Source organism: Corylus avellana, chromosome ca1, assembly GCF_901000735.1.
Source record: "Corylus avellana chromosome ca1, CavTom2PMs-1.0".
Lineage (NCBI taxonomy): Eukaryota > Viridiplantae > Streptophyta > Magnoliopsida > Fagales > Betulaceae > Corylus > Corylus avellana.
In genome coordinates this window covers 43375169-43390168 of record NC_081541.1, presented here as the reverse complement: position 1 = coordinate 43390168, position 15000 = coordinate 43375169, and the positions used below count along the sequence as shown (strand labels likewise).

General features: G+C 35.8%; 1 protein-coding gene across 2 annotated transcripts in view; it reads left to right on the top strand.

Moving 5' to 3' along the window:
* The first annotated feature begins 5022 nt into the window (after positions 1 to 5022).
* The window catches only part of LOC132177969 (uncharacterized), a 39582-nt gene continuing 29604 nt past the window's right edge, over positions 5023 to 15000 (top strand). For both annotated transcript variants that reach the window (XM_059590445.1, XM_059590439.1), the window contains exons 1-7: positions 5023 to 5336; positions 6536 to 6784; positions 6885 to 7045; positions 10598 to 10663; positions 10990 to 11107; positions 11219 to 11328; positions 11435 to 11530. In XM_059590445.1, coding sequence (XP_059446428.1) covers positions 6547 to 6784; positions 6885 to 7045; positions 10598 to 10663; positions 10990 to 11107; positions 11219 to 11328; positions 11435 to 11530 — 789 coding nt within the window. In that variant the 5' untranslated portion in view covers positions 5023 to 5336; positions 6536 to 6546. The remainder of the gene's footprint in view (positions 5337 to 6535; positions 6785 to 6884; positions 7046 to 10597; positions 10664 to 10989; positions 11108 to 11218; positions 11329 to 11434; positions 11531 to 15000) is intronic.

Here is a 15000-nt window from a genome sequence, read left to right as displayed (position 1 = left end):
AGATATCGTAATATTACGTGAAACTTGTCATGAGACAATGAACATGGATATATTTTTCCGATCATGATTGCAACTACTCCAATGTCCTAGAGTTAGTAGTTGACATGTATTCAATTTTGATTTTTTTTTTTCTCTCCCTTTCCTTTTGTGTTTTTGGCGTTTTTCCCTTCTGGGTTTGGTTTCTTTTCTTTCACGTATAAAATAGAGTAAGAGGAAAAGTCGGCGTTCAGTGAGGAAAATAGGGGTCAGTTCGTTGTATTTGGTGGCTAAAGATAAAAATCCTACCCGTATTTCCGCCATATATGCCAAAATAATAATAATAATAATAATAATATAAAGGTATATATATTAAAAAAATAAAAATTCTGGGGGCTATAAACCCGGTGATGCACTTATAGATCCGCCCCATGGAAACGAAGGAAAAATAAGGCAGAAGAAAAGGGAGGCGATGGATAATAATAATAATAATAATATAAGTTTTAGGGGTATTTTTTTTTATTTTTTTTTTTATGAGAAATGATTAGTGTTAATATTTTGTTTATATTATTTTATAAATTAATTATTAAATTTGTGAATTTATGTGGATTCTACGTAAATCAATGATGAACCCAACAAATTTAATGGTTTATTTATTAAATTTGTAAAATAATATAAAAAAAATATAGACAAATTATTGATATCAATCATTTTTCTATAGGGTGGAAGGTAGTTTGATCTGATTAGAATTATCGTGACTATGTGGAGGCAACGACGACTAGAGCGGAAATAGCAGTACTTCTAGTTATAGTGGTTTTTTTTTTTGTGTTCCCGGCATAATTGGGATTTGTATATTTTTCATCGAATGGCTTCTTAGTGATTTGTGGTTATAATTTTGGAAAATTCAAAACAAATGAGGCCAAGTACTTAGGGATATGATATTTGTGACTGCACATCAAATTAATGTTCTAAGAGATCTGTAATGAAGGACTTAAAAAAATTAGAGAGGCTCCATAAGAGACCAATGCGGACCATCTTTGGTGAGGAAGAAAGGCAAAAGGATAGAGTATTTACTAAGTGGCAGAATAAGTGTACCAATTGGTAGTGTGTGTTTCCCTTCTATTTATAGGCTAAGAGGCTTTCCCAACACAAAGTATGATCTATCTTCTTTACACACTGATTTTAGGGCCCGTTTGGGATTCCGTTTGAGGGATATAAAAGTGTTTTTAACATCAAAAAAATCTATTTGAAGAAAAAAGTATTCGTTTAGTAAAAAAAATTAAAAGCACTTTTATGGGTCCAAAAAAGCTAAAAATGATCAAAACGCATTTTTGGCAAAAGCTTAAAAATAAAGTTTTTGCCGAAAAACTCTTTTTGACTTAAAAATTCTATTTTTCAAACATAATCCCAAACAGACTCTTAGACGTGGACAGTTTCTCTCACAAGTATTAGGATCAGGTCATACAACGTTGTCCATAGCATTTGAATCGTGTGAACGGGATCTCGAAGGATTGTTCCGAGTGGGGCATATAGCCCATTGTGGCGTAGAGGTGGTCCAGCATTTTTGGCCTTGTTGCCATGCATGCGCTTACTTCTCGGTCGTGACCCGTTGGGCTTTGGGCCCCTTGAGACCCAATGAGCTTTGGACCAACAAATGGTTACCTGAGGGTATGAGCTTTGTTGCTGCCCATGCCCAAATGAGTCACCACCAATTGAGCCCAAAAGGCATTTGGTAACTAGGCACTCCAATGTTAATTTTGATTTTTTTCAAACATGTTCAATATTTTCACAACTCTATTTATTAAACCCTAAACTAGGTGTTTTTGCTTTTTATTAATTGCTTTTGCACAGCATTTCCAAGCAATTCCAAAGCAGCATATCATTCACTACAGTATGACACAAATAGAGTCTGAAAAATCAAAATATATCAAATAAACCCTTCAAAACTGCCATACTTTGTTATTATTATTTTTTTTAAAAAAAAAAATGAACGAATTATCTTCATTGGTGTATAATCAATCTGGAGCAAAATCCTTCATCATACAATGCCAAAGATACAAGTTGAAAACTCTACGGCTCCAACACTATCTATGACATACCCAATAGCCTCTAGGGTTATTACAAAATAACACCTTATAAATGTCATCATCACAATCAGTATGTAGATCTACAACACAAATCGGCGAATCACGTCTCTGGTTGCTGTCTCTTTCATCAATGACAATTCTTCCATAAACTTGATAACTCTTCCGACACAGGTCAATATTTTGCTTACAGAAAAAGAACCAGAAAAAAAAAAACAAAAGACATACTGAAAAGTGAAAACTATCTTGTTATTCTTAAACAAAACTTAAGAAAACAACAAATCCAAAACCTATTGCAACCGAAGCAACATCATACTTTTCTTATTCATAAGCAAAAATGAAAATACATAATCAAAAAAATAGTAAAAAAACACCACACTCCCAATGACGATGTCGCTAACACGCTAGCGCGTGGGACCCATGCACCGCTGCAGAATGATGCGTGAAAACCGACGGCTGGAAGAAGGGGTGGCCGACGAGCACAGTGAGTGATAGTGTAGATAGACGGAACTGATGGAAAAAAGCCATATTTGATTATGAAGAAAATAGATCTAAAAACCCCATCAAATCTGGTGGGATGACAGTGTGCAAAACATGACAGGCCGGTAGAGAGTCTGAATGGCGGATCTAAGCAAATGAGGAAGAAGAGAAAGGAAGAGGGGAGGCAAGGGAGGGGGGAGGGAGGACCCTTCCCTGCTGCCTAGGGTAGAGTTATCAAAGATAATCATAGTGCTTTTTCGAATGAATAAGGCTATACATCACCCCTCGTCTCCCTGCCATCCCCCCAAAGCTTATGTGGCGTCATTCTCGGATGACGCCACATAGGCTTTGGGAGGATGAAAGAGAGATGAATAAAATTACTCTTTTCAAATAGATCTTACAAAGAAAGATAAATGCAAAACATGTTATTTTTTCTTTTCCATTTGGGCTACCGACACCCATATCTCAATTTGTTCATTATTATTAAATTTTTTCTCATAATATAACCTAGCTAACCTTTTTATAAAGTTCTTATTTAGATAAAGACAAAACAAGGCTTATTAAGCCAAATAATAAAAACATAATTTAATTCAGTCTTAAAAGTTTTGACACAAAACAATAATTCCCATTTGTAGACTAACTTTCAGTGGGCTATTGTATATACCATTGCAAGGACACCTCTTGTATGGACCCTTCAAATGGGCGTTTTACAAGCCCACTTCTCAAGCTCTTGCATCTATTTTGACATATAAAACTTTAAACAATGATTGGTAATTTTTGCTGATTGATTAACATTATTCTTTCATAAAATTTATTTTAAGCGTTTTTTTTTTAAATTTCTTACCCTCTTGTTGATGTCTTTTTTTGATAATTACTTAATATTATTCATATTAGTAAAAGGATAACAACTGAAATAATTGATGGGCTATTTAGGGCTATAGATGCAGACGATTAATAACCACAACCACATACCTTTATATATATATATAAACAAATTTACCAATCGCGCTTTAAAATTTGTATGCTTATGTGTTTTGGATGAATTCATCATGGAGTGTTTGTATTTTCTTTGTTATTTTTAAGATGCAATGTAAAATCAATATATAGATCTCATCTAAAACACTATGGCTTAATATATTTATCAATTAGTAATTGCATGATGTGAATGCGAATACAGTTACCTGAAAGCGAGATCTGCATAATGCCGATGTGGATGCGATTAATGCTAATAATTGCATTTGCATTCGATTATTGTATATGTAGATAGCGGACATCAATTAGTAATTACATGATGCGGATGTGAATGCGGTTACCTAAAAGCGATATCAGTATAATGACAATGTGGATGTGGTTAATGCGCATTTGCATCCTCATGTACAACCCTATAACTATTATATTATGAGTAGTGCTAGTAACTACGTTTTTATCATACAACAGACCCACAATATTAATGTAATCGTCTCAATCAAATGTTAAAATTTAAAACTGTCACATAAACATTGTAAATATAACCTAAATACATACATAAATGCATGTATTGAGATTAATCAGGTTAAAACCTCATATACATTGTGACGAAGAAAAGAGCCTTTGGTCCAAATATGAAAGCCAAAAATCCTATATGCCCATCCAAATGCTCCTTAGGGTCACTTGTGAGTTGTGAGATATAATATAAGCCTATCATGGACTGACCCAAAGAGAGTTGGGAGAGGCCATCCAAAAGGAATTTATTTATTATTATTATTATTTTAAAATATCTAGGATTTTTTATTTTATTTTATTTATGATGATCCCATTCGAGTAATGATAGAAAGAAGACTAGAGTCTTTCTATAGTTCTCCTAAATGTGACATAACTTTTAAAATCACTATTGAATTTGTGATGATCATTATTGAATTTTGATCTATGATTTTAAATGACACATCATATATGAGAGGACTATAGTCCTCCTTATATTATTAATCATCCCCTTCATTTCTTTTTTTAAAAGGGAAATGTTAGGTATTCTTTAGGTTTTAGGTAAATATTATTTTATAAAAATCAGGCGAGAGAAATAAGGGATCGGTGGGGCCAGTTTCTTTTTTGATTTTTTTTAGAAAATAATATTCTCCTAGGACCATAAAAACACAATGAGAACACCAATTATTTTTTTTGTTCTTTTTTAAAAAAGGAAATGTTAGGTGTTCTTCTAATTTTAGGTGAATATTATTTTCTAAAAACCGGATGAGAGAAATAAGGGATCGGTGGGGCTGGTTTATTTTTTGGTATTTTTAGAAAATAATATTCTCATATGACCATACAAACACTAAGAGAACACCAACATTTCCTTTTCCTTTTTTTTTTTTTTTTTTTTTTTTTTTTTAAAAATTTTAAATTATAGTTAAAAGTTCTTAATTTCCTTTCTAAAATGGAGAAAGTGCACGTGTTGGGATTAAGTGAGAGGAAGAAATGAAGGTTTGGTCCAAATAAGGCAGCCGGCCCATTGAACCCTGATGAGCCAAAGAAAAGAGAAGCTGGACCGCACAGCAACGCAACGCACCGCACCATCCTCGCAGCCGACGAGACACCACCGTGCTCCAAAGGACCTCCTCTCTCTCGCTCTCGCCACCGCCATCGCATATTAAAGCCCAACCAAGCCTTCACTAATCAAGAAAGCAAAAACCAAAACTTCCTCTCTCTCTCTCTCTCTCTCTCTCTCGTCGATGTTCCCTATTTTAATCCAAATCAGTTGAAAAAACAAAAAAAGAATAAAACGCAACGCCAACAAGGTTTGGATCTCAGATAGATCCCAATAAGGTAGTTTACTCTGTTTTTCTCCTTTTTTTTTTCACTGATCATTGCGATGCTTCTCTTTGTTTTGTTTTCTTTCTTTCTATTGGAAATTTTTTTCTTTCGTTTTCTCGGAAAATGGCAAAAATTCCAGCTGCTTTGCTGCAATGACTTTTTTTTTTTTTTTTTTTTTTTTTTAAAACTTGACTTTCCTTTTTGTTTGTTGGAATTTCTGTAGTGAAGTACTTGTCTTTCAATCTTCGTTGCAATCGTTTTCTTGGAAGATGAAAAATCCAGCTGCTTTGCTCCATTTCTCTTTTTATCGTTAAGCTTGACTTTCCTTTTCGTTTTTTGGAAAATTTGCAATGAAATCTGAGTTATACTTATTTTTCAATCTTGGTCGCATTTGTTTCTTTTTTTTTTTTTTTTTTTTTTTCAGAAGAGCTTTCTTGCATTTTCTCGGGCAAAAATTTCCAGTTGCTTCGGTGCAATGGCTTTTTCATTTTTTTTTTTTTAGCTTTAGACTTCAATTTGCTTTATGTTTTCTTCGAAATTTGGCAATGAAAACTGTCAAATTTAGTCCTTGTGGTTGAATCTCTGTTGCAATCCTTCTCGGAAAATGTTTCTTTAGGAAAATTCATTGTGCAATGAATTCGTGCCAGGGCGTGCCATTGGAATGGTTTTTTCGTTTTGCCTTTATCTTTAGGTTTTAACATTCTCCTTGTTTTATTAGAAACTTTGGAATTGAAACTCAGTAGTTCCCATATTTGAATCTTCGTTGCAATCGTTTTATCGGAAGAGCCGTTATCTAATGAATACATCTCAGTGATTTTCACTTCATTTTCATTTTCCTTTTGCAACTACACTTGATAGGTTAAAATCTCGGCTGACTGTGTGGCGTAGGTGTTAGATGTTACTTTGGTCGTGTTTTTCTATTTTCTGTTTATTATTCTCTGTTTGGTGGCTGAGAAAAGTGATTTGAATGGTTAATTTGTTGAACTGTGGTTAATGTTGTTGCGTTAAAAGGACTTAACAAATGATCAAAATATTTATGTTTCTTTTCTTTCATTTTCTTTGGATCCAAACGAAGGCTTATTGAGTTAATCCATTCCATGGTACATAGAAGTAAAACAAGTGAAACGCGATGGTGTTGTTGCTATGGATATTCTGGAACTTGCTTTGAAGGGATGGTATTGGTAATGTGATATTAATGCCATTTATTTCAGATTCCATTGCAATGGAGCTAGCACAACTAGAGGCATTGTGTGAGAGGCTGTACAATTCTCAGGACTCAGTAGAACGAGCTCATGCAGAGAGCACTTTGAAATGCTTTTCAGTGAACACTGATTATATTTCCCAATGCCAATACATTCTTGACCATGCATTGACACCTTATGCATTGATGCTCGCTAGTTCAAGTTTGCTGAAGCAAGTCACTGAGCATAGCCTCGCTCTACAGCTCCGTCTTGATATCCGTAATTTCTTAATCCTGTTCGCTAAATGGCTTATGCTTTTCCTTTTCCTTTTCTTTCTTACTTTGCTTCCTAAAATTGAACTTTTGAACTTTATTTGTAGGAAACTACCTTATTAACTATCTGGCCACCAGAGGACCTGAATTGCAGACTTTTGTAACTGCATCATTAATTCAACTCTTGTGTCGAGTTACAAAGTTTGGGTGGTTTGATGATGATCGGTTCCGGGATGTGGTTAAAGAGTCGATGAACTTCTTGAGCCAGGTTACTTATAGTGCATACGTTAAGAAATCTGTCCATTTGTGTGTGTGTGTGTGCCTATGTATGCATCTTAACTGTTGTGTTCCACTCCTTTTACACATGCATGTACACATTTGTGATGTTTAAGATATGCTTCTAGTGTCATCTTTAAGTTGGTCCATTGGATTCCTTTGAATTCAAGTTTTCCTGCCTAACAAGTTTTTATGATTTGATGGCTTTTTAATGAATTGAGCTACTAGATGATCCTTCTGCAGATCTTTATTTTATTATTTTTTTAAAATTTAAAATTTATTCTTTTATTATTTTAAATTTATTTTGCACTTTCGACTTTGATGTTTATTACTTGTGGTTCCAATATTTAGCTTGGTTATGTTGCTAATAATTATGCAAAAGAGATTTTAATTTTTAGTAGGTTGTGCTACTGATAATGCATTTGCCATTGTAGTGGCATATGATTCAAATTTAAACATTTTGTTGTTTTCCCTTTTGGCAGTGTATGGCTTATTTGGCTCGTCTTGATTTTTTGTAATAAGAGGATTGCATCATTATTGTTTTGACTGGCTGATCGAATCTAGTAACTCTATTATTCTATGCTCCAATGTCTACATATTAATTTCTGTGTATTATTTAGGTGACCGGTGATGCTTGTTTGAAATATCCCAAGAGTTTTTAATTGGTTAGAAATAAATCAATTTATGCAAGGAAAGTTCATATGAAAAGTACACGTGTAAGTTTGCGTCTAGATTTACGTGTATAAACATGAATATTCCTTAGTTTGAGAAATGCTTGGGATAACACAAAGGAGCCAACCTCCACACTTTCAAAGCAGTACGGAGTCCCAATTGTCCTCGCCAACTCATCAACAACTCTCTCACCTTTTGAGGCATGACTCTTGTAACACTAAACAATTGGAAAAGTGAACTCCATAAATCTTTTGCAACCTCACAATGAAGAAAGAGGTGATCAATAGATTCTTCACTTTTCTTTCACTTTCAACACTATTTCACCACAATAACATTCCTCTTTCATAAATTATCCAAAACCCCAAGGGGTTGGCCCAAGTGGTGGAGGCCTTGGTCTTGAGGTATCATCCCTTCAAAGTCCAAGGTTCAATACCTCATGGGTGCAAACAATCCTTTGTGGCCACATCCCTTGGTGAAAAGCCAGTGATTTAACCAGTTCCGTGTAGGGAAACTTCCAAGGGTGCGGTGCACGGGACCGGGGTTTACTCTGCAGGGGTGGGTCTGAAGGGCCTTGCCTTGGACAGGTTTTCCGACATAAAAAAAAAAAAAAAAATTATCCAAATTCAAGATTTTTCCCAAAGTTACCGTCCACACAAAGAATGTCACTCTCGAGGGAACCTTTAACTCTCAAAATACTCTTCCAAGGAAAATGAGAACTTACCAAAGTAAATAACACGTGATAGTAAGACTTGGTTGTGCTGGGTGCTTATGTTGAGGGTTTTGGGTGGGTCGTTTTTCTTTTTCTAGTTAGGTGTTTCTGCTTGTATACTTCTAGTGTACGTAGGGGCACCTTATGCTTTTAATAAAACTTGAATATTACTTATAAAAAAAAAAAAAAAACACGTGATAGTAAGACTTCACTTCAAACAATTTTCTTTTAGAAGGAAATCCAACAGATTTTATCCTCACCTTCTTGCCTTACTGCTTGAGAATACAAACATTCAAAGCAAGCAGAGACCACTTTCACCTCTCAATCATGCACATCTTGTATTTCCTTGGTATTGGTGACTAGCATGCCCACGGGATTTTTTAGTAGCTCCCTTGGCTTGAGACAAGGGAACCCTCTGTCTCTTTTGTCATTGTGATGGAGACGTTGGGTAGGATGGTTTCTGTTGCAATGAGTGGGGATTTGTTGTCTGGCTTCTCTGTGGGGACATGGATTGATATCTCTCACCTTCTGTTTACTGATGGTACTTTGATTTTCTGTGGGGTTGATCCAAATCAAGTTTGTCACCCTCGGGCTTATTCTTACGTTTTGAAGTTGTTTCGGGCTTGAAGATAAACTTAGCTAAGTAGGAATTGGTTTATGTGGGAATTGTTGATAATGTAGTTGGGTTGGTTGGTAGTATGGGTTGTGGGGTTTCCTCTCTACCTTTGAAGTATCTTGGTCTACTGTTGGGAGCCGATGTTATTGAGAAGATAGAGCATTGTTTGGCTAGTTGGAAAATAATGTATTTGTCTAAGGGTGGGAGGGTTACCCTTATCAAGAGCACACTTTTTAATTCACCTGCATACTTCATGTCCCTCTTTCCTCTCCTTGCAAGTGTTGCAAACCATATTGAGAAACTTCAACATGATTTCTTGTTGGGTGGACTAGGTGAATAGTTCAAATATCACATGGTAAATTGGTCTAAGGTTTGTTTGCCGATCTCTAAGGTAGGGCTGAGGCTTTGAAACTTGCAGATTTTCAATTGTGCTCTCTTAGGTAAATAATTCTGGTGCTATGGGCTTGAGAGAGAGAGGGTGGAGAATGGTGGCCAACTCTAAATTTGGCAGTTCTTGGGGTGCGTGGTGTTTTAATGAGACTTGTGGTGTTTGGTGTGGGGTTGGAAGAATATTAGGAAGGATTGTGGGAGTTTTCAAGTCATATCTTGAGGTGGGAAATAGCTCCAAGATTAGATTTTGACATGATCAACGGTGTGGAGATATGGCACTTAAGGAAGCCTTTCAAGCTTTATATAGTATTGCTTGCACAAATGATGCTTTTGGTTCGGAACTCTTGGAGCTTTTTGGTGGCTTCATTCAATGGAGCCTAAGCTTTGCTAGAGTGGCTCATAATTGGGAGGTGGATGTTTTTGCCTCATTTTTCAGGGTGTTATATCTAGCTAGAATGAGACGGGAAGGTGAAGACAAGTTGTGGTGGGTCAAAGAGGGTTGTTTGGTGTTAAATCCTTTTATAGTGTTCTGGGTTGTTACAAATAATGTGTTTACTTGGAAGCAATAGGCATGGAAACGATATGGTATGGAAGTCAATTCCGCCATACCTCTTGTGGTATTTATGGAGAGAGAGGAATTGTTGCACTTTTGAGGATTGCAAGCTTCTATATTGGGTTTGAAGTTGTTCTTGTGATTGCTTTTTGATTGGATGGTTGCAACTGAATGCTTGCTATATTTGATATTGACTTTTTCATTGTATGTTGGCTTTTCTTCTGCTTCTTAGGCATACTTCTAATGCCTTGGGCCTTTTCTTTTCCTGTCACAGTAGATTGATTTTCACAATCTGGATTAGCCTACTTTTGATACCTTCTTATATTGCATCTGTGTCGTATACTATCATCCCACATTTTGCTGCTCATCCATCTTGACTTTTTTGCTTCTTATGGATAATTTTAATGCCTTAAGCTGTTGCTTTCTTAGCATGGTATTATTTGAGTTTTTTTTTTTTTTGATAGGTTGGTATTATATTGAGTTTCATAATTTATTAGTAGATTTCTTTCATTTAAAGGTGTTGCTACCAGTTGTTTCTAGTTCCAACTGTTGTTTTTATATGGCTGGTTACATATGTTGCTCACAAATTGTTTGTTTTTGGCAGTCGACATCAGATCACTATGCTATTGGTTTGAAGATATTAAATCAACTTGTATCTGAGATGAATCAGGTAAGTTTATAACTTCTTCCCAAGTTTATCATCAATATAGTGAATAATTACTCCAATGTTATAAAGATTGAAAGATAATAAATATTACATCTATAGCAATGAATTGTTATTTATTGTGAAACAGTATTGGATATTTGAGCAATAATTTGTCCCTAGGTTTGCCATTGATTCAGGCTTGTTGTAGCCTTTTTTTTTTTGGACAATTAGAATGTGAGTTTTGTTGTTTTCTTTTTCTTCTCCCCCCCTCCTCTTTAGATATTGTTTTAATTATTTTGATCTGCTTACTAATATCTGCTTCTATTTTTCTGGACCTCTAAAATCCTTAGCCAAATCCTGGTTTGCCTTCAACACATCATCGAAGGGTAGCATGCAACTTTAGGGATCAATCGCTGTATCAAATATTCCAAATATCATTAACATCATTGCGTCAACTGAAGAGTGATGGTAATATGCTTTAGTGTATACGCTGTGACCGTACATCCTGCCTAAAAGTTTTTCATTTGCTGCTTTGCTGGTGACTTTTGTTCTGAAGGTTTTGCATTATTTAACTTGCAGTTGTCAGTCGATTGCAAGAGTTAGCGCTTTCTCTTTCACTTAAATGTTTATCGTTTGATTTTGTTGGGACATCAATTGATGAAAGTTCTGAAGAATTTGGTACTGTTCAGGTATTTGCCTCTTTTGACTTAATTATTAGTTATTTGATGGTCCTTCAGTGAGTTCCTTGTGCATGGGATTGTTAAATAGTTTTCTAATGTGATGGTGATTTGACAGATTCCATCTTCTTGGCGACCAGTTTTGGAGGACCCTGCATCGTTGCAAATATTTTTTGACTACTATGCTATTACAAAGGCCCCTCTTTCTAAGGAGGTTAGGACATGTCATGTTCCTTTCATATTCAATCAGACTTTTTTAAACCTTGATATTTATTCAAATTTATTATTAATCCTTAATTTATTGATATTATTACTATGAACTATTCAAGACTTCAAGTTGGGGTTACAAGGGATTTTTGAGTATATTTTCTCCTGTACTCTTTTTTAATTTTTATTTTTTTGATAAGTAAATAAAACCATTAAGTAATGTCTAAGGGGGAGGAAGCATCTCAAGTTCATAAGAAGCATACAAGGCAGCCCCATATTTTATGAAAGGCAATCTGCTACTCTATGAAGGATCTAAAGAAAGTTTAGCAACTTGTAAGGATAAAAAGAGTCAGATCTAGATAAATAGAGGGAGTGAAAACAGCGAACAAAAGAGGGTTATGCGCAGGAAATTCCTCTACCTTGGCATTGCTGCTTTTTCTTTCATTTTCAATACCCCTAATTGTGCATAAGGGAGAGGTATTTGGTGGATTAAGGCTCTTTGGGAGTGGCTTTCTTTGCTTGGTTGGCTGCTCTTGGTAATTCAAGGAAGCATCATATTATTGTAGTAGATTGGTGCTGCTTGTGTAAAAAGAGTGGGTAGCTGTTGAGCACCTTTCACTCCATTGCAAAACAGCGAGTTCCTTATAGAACTCTATCTTCGGCTTGTTCAGTTTAGCAATAGGTCATGCCTCATCGGGTGAGAGATCTCTTTTCTTGTTGGAGAGGACAATTTGGTAGCCTCAAACTGAAGTAGTTTGGAAGATGATTCTGCTCTACATGATGGGTATATTTGGAAAGAAAGAAATGACTGAAGCTTTGAAGATAGTGAGAGGATGGTGGCGGAGTTAAATGCCTTCTTCATCAACACCCCTTTTCCATTGAGTGGCTGCCTATGATTGTTTGCATATTTCTAGCTTTCATGAGTTTTTTTGATATTTTTTCTTTTTTTGGTCAAGTGTTTCTCTTGTATACTTTCTGTGTACTTGAATAAGCCCTTTGGTTTTTAATGAAATTCGATTACTTATAAAAAAAGAAACTTAGCAAAAAAACCAAATTTCAAAAAAAAGGAGAAGAAGCAAAGTGCTGATTATGGTTGTAGACTAAACTCACCTCAAGTCAATTCAAATAAGCTTTAATCCCAACTAAGTGTTCTCATGGTGTGGGTCTATGGAAGGTTATCAAAGCTAAGTATGAAGACCAGGAAGGTGGGTGGTGCACGAAGGAGGTTTCGGGTTCTCATGGTGTGGGTCTATGGAAGCATATTCGTCAAGGTTGGAATTTTTTTGCCAAAGGTATTCGGTTTGAGGTGGGGGAGGGTTCGAAAGTTCGTTTCTAGCATGATATTTGGTGTGGGGATAATTCTTTGAAGCAAGCCTTCTTGTTCTTATTCAGTATCACTAGACACAAAGAAGCTTGGGTGAAGGATAATATTACTTGGAGGAATGGGGTTGTCGAGTGGAATGTCATTTTTGTACGGCCCGTCCAAGATTGGGAGATGGATTTGGTTTCTCCTTTTTTTGATCGGTTGTATTCTTGCAAGGTTTCCATAAGCATTGTAGATCGTATTTGCTGGTCTTCGTCCAAGAAGGGCAAGTTTGAGGTTAAGTTGCTTTACAAGGCCTTGTCCAATTCTAATCAAGAGGTGTTTCCTTGGAAGAGCATCTGGCGTACTAAGGCGCCTCTACGAGTGGCTTTTTTCGGGTGGACTGCGGCCCTAGGCAAAATTTTGACTCATAATGTTTTGCGTAAGAGGAACATAGTGGTAGTGGAGTGGTGTTGTATGTGCAAGAAGACCGGAGAGTCAGTCGATCATCTTCTTCTCCACTGTGAGCTTGCAAGTGCTCTTTGGCATACGATTTTTAATCGGTTTGGGTTGCATTGGGTCATGCCTTGCAGGGTGAGGGACTTGTTCGATAGCTGGTGGTTGGGAGGATGATTTCGAAGCGCGGTTGTGTGGAAGATGATCCCTCTGTGTCTTATGTGGTGTATATGGAATGAAAGAAATGCTAGATGTTTTGAAAATTCCACCAGGACTATAGAGGAATTGACTCATTTTTTCTTTTTTACTCTTTACTCTTGGACGGCTGCTTGGCTAGCTCTTTTAGTGATTAATTTCTCTGATTTTCTTTTTCATTTCTCTCCCTCTTAGGCGCTCTCTGTTTATACTTCCCGTATATGTGGGTTGCGCCCCTTTGCGCTTTTTTATATCATTATTATTTATGAAAAAAAAAGAAGCTTTAATCCCAACTAATTGGAGTTGGCTATATGGATCCTTTTATGCCATTTTGTACTAGCTAGTAACTGCATATAATGAAGAGAATGAAACATTAAAGGAGATTCCTTCATTCATTCTTAAAACTATCTGGAAAGTTGTTCGTTTGTTCTTAATATGGAACATTTGGAGGAAAGAATCACTGCTACTTTGAGGATTGCAAGATCCCTGTGCTTTCCTTAAAATTCATATTTTTGAGATCCCTCTTAGGAAAAAAAAACTGGGTTGTAGTTTGGGTTGTAGTCTATGTTCCTTCATCCTCCTTTTTCGAATATTTTAGACCTTATAAATTTTTTAGATTTTAGACACCTGTAATGTGGTTGTCTCTCTTGTATACATTTCGTGTACGAGGGATGTGCCGGTTTTTTCTTTTCAATAATTTATTACTAAGAAAAAAAATAAAGAGACATTAAAGGATACAATAATTTAGCCTGCCGGCTGATAGGGTAGACTTGTGGAATTTCTTACCCAAAGAAGAAAATTCATTTTATTTTTAACAGCACCTAGGATATCACCTTTTCAAGATGATTGCCCTTTTGTTTTCTTCAGTTTTGATTAATAGGTTCTTTATACTTATCAAAAATTATAGCTTCTCTATGAACACAACTCAAATAGGCTTTCAAATAAGTACTAATATTAGATAGTAATTCAAGTGGATGACACCTTATTTGTTTGTCAAGTGCTTCATATACATCCATCCTTGCTAATGGAGTTTTTAATAGAAAAATGCTACAAGCAATGATTTTGTTGCTATCAGGAAAGGGTTGGAAAATTTTCCAGTTTCTCTAGATTTGAGGTGGGGGATGGTTCCTGTATCAGCTTTTGGCATGACCAGTGGTGTGCGGAAGCGGCAGTAGCTTTTCCAGTTTTATATGGTCTCACTTGTGTGAAGGATGCTTCTATTGTGGATAATTTGGAGGTTTAAGGCTCCTTTGTGGGTGGATTTCTTGACTTGGACAACATATCTAGGAAAATTTTTACTATGGATAATATCCGCAAGTGTCACATCATAGTGATTGATTGGTTTTGTATGTGTAAAAAGAGTGGGAAAACACTTGATCACCTTCTTCTTCATTTGTGATGTTGCGAAAGAGTAGCAGAATTTGGTTTTTGTGATGTTTGAAGTAGAGTGGGTTATGTAGAATGGAGGTGGAACTCTTGGCTTGCTGATAAGAAAGAAGGTTTAGTCGGAATTAGGGGTGGGC